The sequence below is a fragment of the Nematolebias whitei genome, chromosome 9 (assembly GCF_014905685.2).
Source record: "Nematolebias whitei isolate Nwh7 chromosome 9, NemWhi1, whole genome shotgun sequence".
Taxonomy (NCBI): domain Eukaryota; kingdom Metazoa; phylum Chordata; class Actinopteri; order Cyprinodontiformes; family Rivulidae; genus Nematolebias; species Nematolebias whitei.
This window is the reverse complement of record NC_056506.1, coordinates 551,322-558,122: the sequence shown is the minus strand read 5'-3', so window position 1 is coordinate 558,122 and position 6,801 is coordinate 551,322. Positions and strand designations below refer to the sequence as shown.

Genomic DNA, 6,801 nt, shown 5'->3' with positions numbered 1-6,801 from the left:
TATATATATATATATATATATATATATATATATATATATATATATATGTCAGTGGCCAGATTCTGATGTGGCAAATCAATTTTCCAAAGGAACTGTTTTTACGCCTAGACGTAGCCACATACCAAAATGGAAGTCAGTACCTGACTTATTTTTCCAAGTTTTCATGTGCACAGCGTGCATAGATGAACCAAGATGGGCAGAAGGTATTTCCAATCACTCCTCTTCATTCCATGTTGGTAGACAAGAAAGGATAAAAACACCCAGTGGAGATGGACCAAGGTGGCAGAGACACATTTGGAGAGTTTATGCTGTACCTGCTGCAAAGGTGGCTCTACACAATATTGACCCTAAATTGTTGGGTGAGCTATAATGCAGACTCAGGTTTTCTTTTTTTTTCAGTATTTAAATTTCTAGTATATTCCTTTTAAATTCCAGGCAACAAAACAGATAGAATGTGAAGATGGATTAATACTTGTGCAGCCCACTGTTGATACTATGGTCTCATATCAGAAGGAAGTTTAACGCCTAGGACTAAAGCTGTTTGGGAGAACCGACTGAATTTTTAATTGTTAAACGTTTTACCCGTATGTCCTCTGGGTCCAGGCTGTGCTCGCTCCAGGCCGATGCAATGCTGTTGTTGAAGTAAGAACCAGACCTCCCCATCTCCAGCTCCTCCTCGTAGGCCTCAGTTGCAATGTCGTCTCTGGCCTGATTGCCTTTAGACAAGAACTGTAGCAGACAGAGAATTGAGAGAAAGGAAAACACAGCTCAGAGTTCATTAAAAAGTAAACTTAAATATTAAAACCTCTCTCTCTTAGTATTGAGCATGGACGTTTTTGCTTTCTCTCTTAGGCACTTTTTCAGATAAAAATATTGATTGCAGTTTATACAATATTGTACACACACTGAGTTTATTATTTTACTGATTTACTACTTTGCGGTCAATAAAAGCCACTCATGCTTTATTCCTGTTTCAACAGCTCGAGGTCAAATTCAATAAAAACAAGTCAAAGTTTTCCTTATAGATCTCAACAAGTTTCTGATTAATACAAGATAAGGCTGCAGGTGCTGCAGTTTACTTTATTATTAGTTTGGTACAGTTTGTTACATTTTATTCAATGTATTTATCCAGACCATGTACAACTCAATCATATTTATGTTGACCAGAGCTCTGTGGGTCCTCTTTTATCCTTAATGTTGTATTGTGTCAAAGTCAGCTTTGCTGTACCTTCACTACTAATTATATTTAAATAACGGGTTCTCTCTTTTTCGAGCTAAATTACAGCCATGTGACCGAGGTAACTGTGCGTAGGTTGTTTAATCAGTGACATGAGACGTTAATTTTCTTTGACCCATCAGAATCAATCCAGTCATTTATTGAACAGAATCAAAATTTAACATCAAAACATGTACACTTGATTAGCTGATCTGGTTCTGATTAATAAAACTTGGCACGTTTTACTTAATAAAAACAACAGACATTTCTGAAGGCCTCTAGATTAATTACTGGCAAAATAGAAGAGTTTAAAGATGGGAAATGGAGGAGTTTAAATGGAGAGGTTTGAAGGAAGATGTGTGTCTGTTGACCAGAAACAGCACGCTCCTTTCAAACGCAGCTCGCCCTCGGTCCACTTAGTGCGTGAAGCTCATGACGACTCTTTACCTTGGCAGAGGATGGGTCCGCTACGGTCAAGAGGTCCCTGGCACACTACCTTTCAGCGTCTCTCTCCGGTCAGGGTGGCTGCGACTCGGCAGAAGTCGTGAGATAGTCCGTTCAACAGAACAAACTTCCTCAGAAGTTGTAGGGCGTTCGCCCGGGTGAAGTCACAGCGAGGCGCCATGACTCCTGCAGAGATGGATGACTCCATCAGACTGGAAAACTGAGTCTGAAGTTCCACTCAGCAGTGGAAAAACTCCACCGGATTCCAGGAAGACTTCAAACGACTCAGACTTAGTTGACCTCGTAGACCTGACTGATCCCAGAAGTTCCAGGAAGTGTGGACTCTTAAAGAGTTCTCACTTCTGGTCACGTCAGGACTTTCTGATTGGTTGAAGCAACCAACAGGGGGTGGTTCTAGTGATGTCAGAGGGTCATTACAAGTCAAGAAAACAGCAGGAATGTTTTAAGAGTGGTTAGTTACAGACGAGAAAATATTTTGGAGAAATGACAGACTTATAGGTGCCAGTTTTCTTATTTACTGTCTGAGAGTTTTAAAAACAAAGCACTTCGTTCTTATACTTGCTTCCTGACTCTTGACTGAGATTACTACTTCTCATTTAGACAGAAGATCTAAAATGCATAATTACTTTGTAAAATAGACATTTTAACTTGATTTTTAATTTAAATGAGCATTAAAAAATCATTAATACTGTTTCACAGTTGATTTAAAATGAGTGGTTCACTTCAACATTTAGAAATGGTATGAACTAAACACACTTTTGATTTATCAAGATATTGTAAAATAGTAATGATAATATAGAAGAAGAGTGTTCTTTTAATTGATTACTTCAGGATACAATTAGACAGTCTCTGGATGAGCTAATTTGTATTTCTGAATTCAAATCAATGAAATAACAGTTCCTGTCCCATGGAGGTCCTCAGAGGCAGGTTTTGGTCGGAGGCCGAGTTCACTACAATGTGGATTATTACAACACAATAAACATATTTAGATTCTAAGTTACCAAAATGTGGTTCTATTTATTTAACCTGTACAAGCATAAAGCAATTCCAAATGTTTTCCTTGTTCCAAGAACAGATGTTGTATGAATATAATGCCCTCTCTTTGTGTTCAATTATTCCTGTGTAGCTAACTGACTTACACTTCTGAAGGGGCAGAGATTTCCAAGATGGCAGCATGTTTATTGTCTCTGTCAGTTGTTTGTCTGTTTTAGTGTTTTTATTACGATTTTTTATTTTTATTCAGTTTTTGGGATCTAGTGTCATGACAAATATACTCATCTTTTTCTTAGCTGTCTATAATGCTAGCAAATAACTAACTCCTGAAGGACTTGGATAGCTTGTGTCCTGGAAGATTGTTCCGCCTTGCACCCTGTGGCCTGCACTCCTTACTTGTGAACTGGATTGCTGGCTGTGGCCTGTTTTGAGTAACCCTGCTTTGGAGTTTGAGGCACGCTACATCCAACTGACCCAACATCTTGGGACCTGGTACATCCTCTCTGCTCTCCAACCTGAGGCCTGCTGTATCCACCCTGCTGTATCTACCCTGCTCTGCTGAAGGCCCTGTTGTGTCTACCCTGATTTATGGTTTGGAGCCTGCTGCATTCCATGTTGCTGCTATGTAGCTTGAGGCCTGCTCTATAGCCTGAGGCCCGCTACATTCATTCATTTCTGCAGCCTGAGGATCGCTCTATCCATCCAGCTCTACAGTCTGAGGCCAGCTGCATCTACCCTGCACTGTGGTCTGAGGCATGCTAAAAATCTTGCTTTGCAGCCTGGGGTCTGTTACAGCCACATTACCTAAGTGGTAGAGGAGGCTAAAGTTGGTGAGGTAACCATTTGGATATAAATCTGACTCAAACTCTCATAATGTCACTAATTATTGTGATGAGTTTGGTCATTGTCTGTGGACCAGCTGCATGGTGGACTAATATGAGTAGAAATTTCTCTTTTTTTCAACCACTAAATATGACTCAGGAGGATATTCCAGTCTGGACAGTCAATATTAATTTTAGCTATGAAAATGTGACTTTGACCAGCAAAGTCTGTTACGGAGCTACTCTAATAACTTTACATGACCAAGAAGTAGCAGTATCCTTTAACACATCCAAGTGGTTGCTTAAACCTGGCATGTCACTTCATTTTAGTTGTTTATTTGTTTTGAGTAAGCATTTATGTAGTTCACCAATCCCTTCCATTAATAATAATTGTCTTTCAAGCCATGGGTATGATGTAAAAGCTTGTAGTACCTGGCTTAAATGTTTAATTGTACTATTGTTATTGTTGTCGGGGAATGTAGAGTCTTATCCAGGCCCAGATATACCAGTACAATGTGATACTCCAGCAGATTTTAAATCCAGAACTGGTCTTGGACTACAGTAATACATAAAAATGTCAGGAGCCTGTTAAAAAAGCTAGACTTGATAAAGGTATGGACACATTCAACAAATGCTGATATTACCATTTTAACTGAAACCTGGCTTACAAAATCTGTGTGATAAGAATATTTGCATAGATGGTTACAGTGTGTATCGCGCTGACCGTCCAAGAAAAGGGGGCAGAGTTGCAATTTATATTCAGAGCAAGTTTAATATTAATTTAGTGCTTAAAGAATCAGTCGTAAAAGAGCTCGAGTTGCTTGCTTTTGAAATAGATCTTTCCAAGAATAACCATATTATGTTGGTGGGTTGTTAGAGCCACCATCTGCTCCAAAAAATGCTTTGGTTTCTCTTGGGAAGTTATTATCACAACTTAAATACAATGAATTACTCTTGGTGGGAGATTCAAACTGTGATTGGCTTATGCCCGAGTCCGATGGTCTGAAAACATTGTGTGATTCATTAAATCTTACACAATTAATTCCCCAACTAGATCCAACTCCAAGTTTTTTCAAAGAGCAACACTCTTTGATTTAGTTTGAACCAATATGCTGTCTAAATATGTGACATCAGCTGTCTTTTCAAATGATGTGAGTGACCACTGTGTAGTAGCAGTTGTAAGAGACACAAAGCTTCCTAAAACTAAGCCATGTTTTGTAGAAAAGCGTAATTTGAAAATGTTTGTTGAACAAGCATTTTTGCAAGATCTTTATTATTTTGACTGGGAGAGGATTGCTCTCTTTGATGATGTTGAATTGGCTTGGAGTTATTTTTTCGAAAGTTTCAGTCAAATTGTTAATAAGCATGCCCCTTTTTGTAAATTTAGAGTTAAAGGACGTAAAAATCCATGGTTTACAGCAGAACTAGGAGAGCTTTTACACAAGCAAAATTCTGCATGGACAAGGGCACGAAAATCAGGCCTGGAAGCTGACTGGATTTATTTTAGACAACTAAGAAATAAATTTACCTCTCTTCTTCGAAATACAAAGGCTGACTTTTATTTGTCTATGACTACCGAAAGTCTGAAAAATCCCCCACAATTTTGGAAAACAATTAAATCATTGTCATCACCCTCTAACTCAGTTAATTTCCCTTCAAGTATGCTGATTGATGGTAGCAGGATAACTGATAAATTAAGTATTCTAAATTATTTTAACAATCATTTTATTTCTTCTGGGTTTTTGTTTAACTCTAAAAACCCATCCAAACAGCCTTTTCTTTCTGAAAAGTCCTCAAATGGTTCACCACTGGCTGATGGAGACCGAGGCAATGTTCAAGCTTTTAACTTAGTACCTTTCTCAATAGCAGAGGTAGTTAAAGCTTTAAAAAAAAACTTGATTCCAAAAAAAAAACCCAGGTCCAGATAAATTGGAACCTATGTTTTTAAAATTTTTAATCTCAGTTTGTTGACCAATGTAATTCCCAAAGTTTGGAAATATGCATTTGTTATTCCCCTATTGAAAGGAAGAGATCCAGCAATTTTGAACAATTATAGACCTATTGCAAAATTATCTGTGCTTGCAAAAGTCTTTGAGTCCCTTGTTAGTGAACAAGTAAAAGAACATTTGGCCACTAATTCTATTCTTTCGATTTCTCAATCAGGATTTCGTAAAAAAACATAGTACTACCACTGCAGCATTAAAAGTTGTAAATTTTATAAAAGAAGTTCTAGATAAAAATCAGTGTTGTCTTTCACTATTTATAGATTTCTCTAAGGTCTTTGATACTGTGGATCACTTCATTCTACTTAACCGTCTAACAACAGTTGGGTTTTCTACACATACAGTTGGATGGTTTGCAAACTATCTTAAAGATAGAACCCAGGCTGTCCAGTTAGATGGTTTTTGTTCTGAGTTCAGTTTATTCACAAGGGGGACCACACGGTTCTATACTGGGCCCTTTGTTATTTATCTTGTATATTAATGATTTTGGAAAGGATATTTCAAATGCAGTAATTCATTTTCATGCAGATGACACAGTCATTTATTACTTTGCCCATACGCCCACAGAAGTGTTTTCATACATGCAGAATGCATTTAACAAAATACAAGAGCAACTTTGTCAGCTTCAACTTGTTTTGAATGTTGACAAAACAAAACTAATGTTTTTCAGCAACTGAACATCAGCAAGGTCAAACCAGTCTCTCATCACCACTAGTGATGATCAACAAATTGAACTTGTATCTACGTTCAAATGTCTTGGATTTTTAATTGATGACAAATTGTCTTTTAAAGCACATATTCGGTTTACTGTAAATAAACTGAAGCTTTTACTTGGATTTTATTTTCAGAATAAATCCTGCTTTTCTTTTAGGGTGAAACAGAAATTGGTGGAGTCAACTTTTCTTCTGATTATTGACTATGGTGATGTACAGGTATTATACATGAATGCCTTTGCTCAATGTCTTCACATGCTGGATAGCGTGCATCTGGTGCTTTGCAGTTTATTACAAATTATGGCGCCCTAACTCATCACTGTCTTTTGTATGATAAGGTAAAATGGCCATCTCTGCATGTACGTGTGAGAGTAGCTCTGCTGCAGCTCCCAAGATGGCCGCTAACGACCTACACCTGGCGGTCATCTCCCTGATGAGCATCAACTCCTATTTGAGGCTGCAGTCAAGACTACTCGATGCTGGAGCATTGATTCCCTCCCGGTACTAGTGCTCTCAGCCTTTTATGTTCTCAAGTATTTGTGCTACTGACCTTGTGCTTCCTATGCCAGCAGTTCCTCGTTTTGGCCGTG

The 6,801-nt window shown here is 38.1% G+C and overlaps 1 protein-coding gene across 1 annotated transcript in view; it reads right to left on the bottom strand.

Annotated features, from left to right (window-relative positions):
- The window catches only part of gpr158b (G protein-coupled receptor 158b), a 496,707-nt gene that overhangs the window by 58,550 nt on the left and 431,356 nt on the right, over nt 1-6,801 (bottom strand). The window contains exon 10 of the mRNA XM_037682052.1: nt 583-729. Within this exon, the coding sequence (XP_037537980.1) occupies nt 583-729 (147 nt within the window). The remainder of the gene's footprint in view (nt 1-582; nt 730-6,801) is intronic.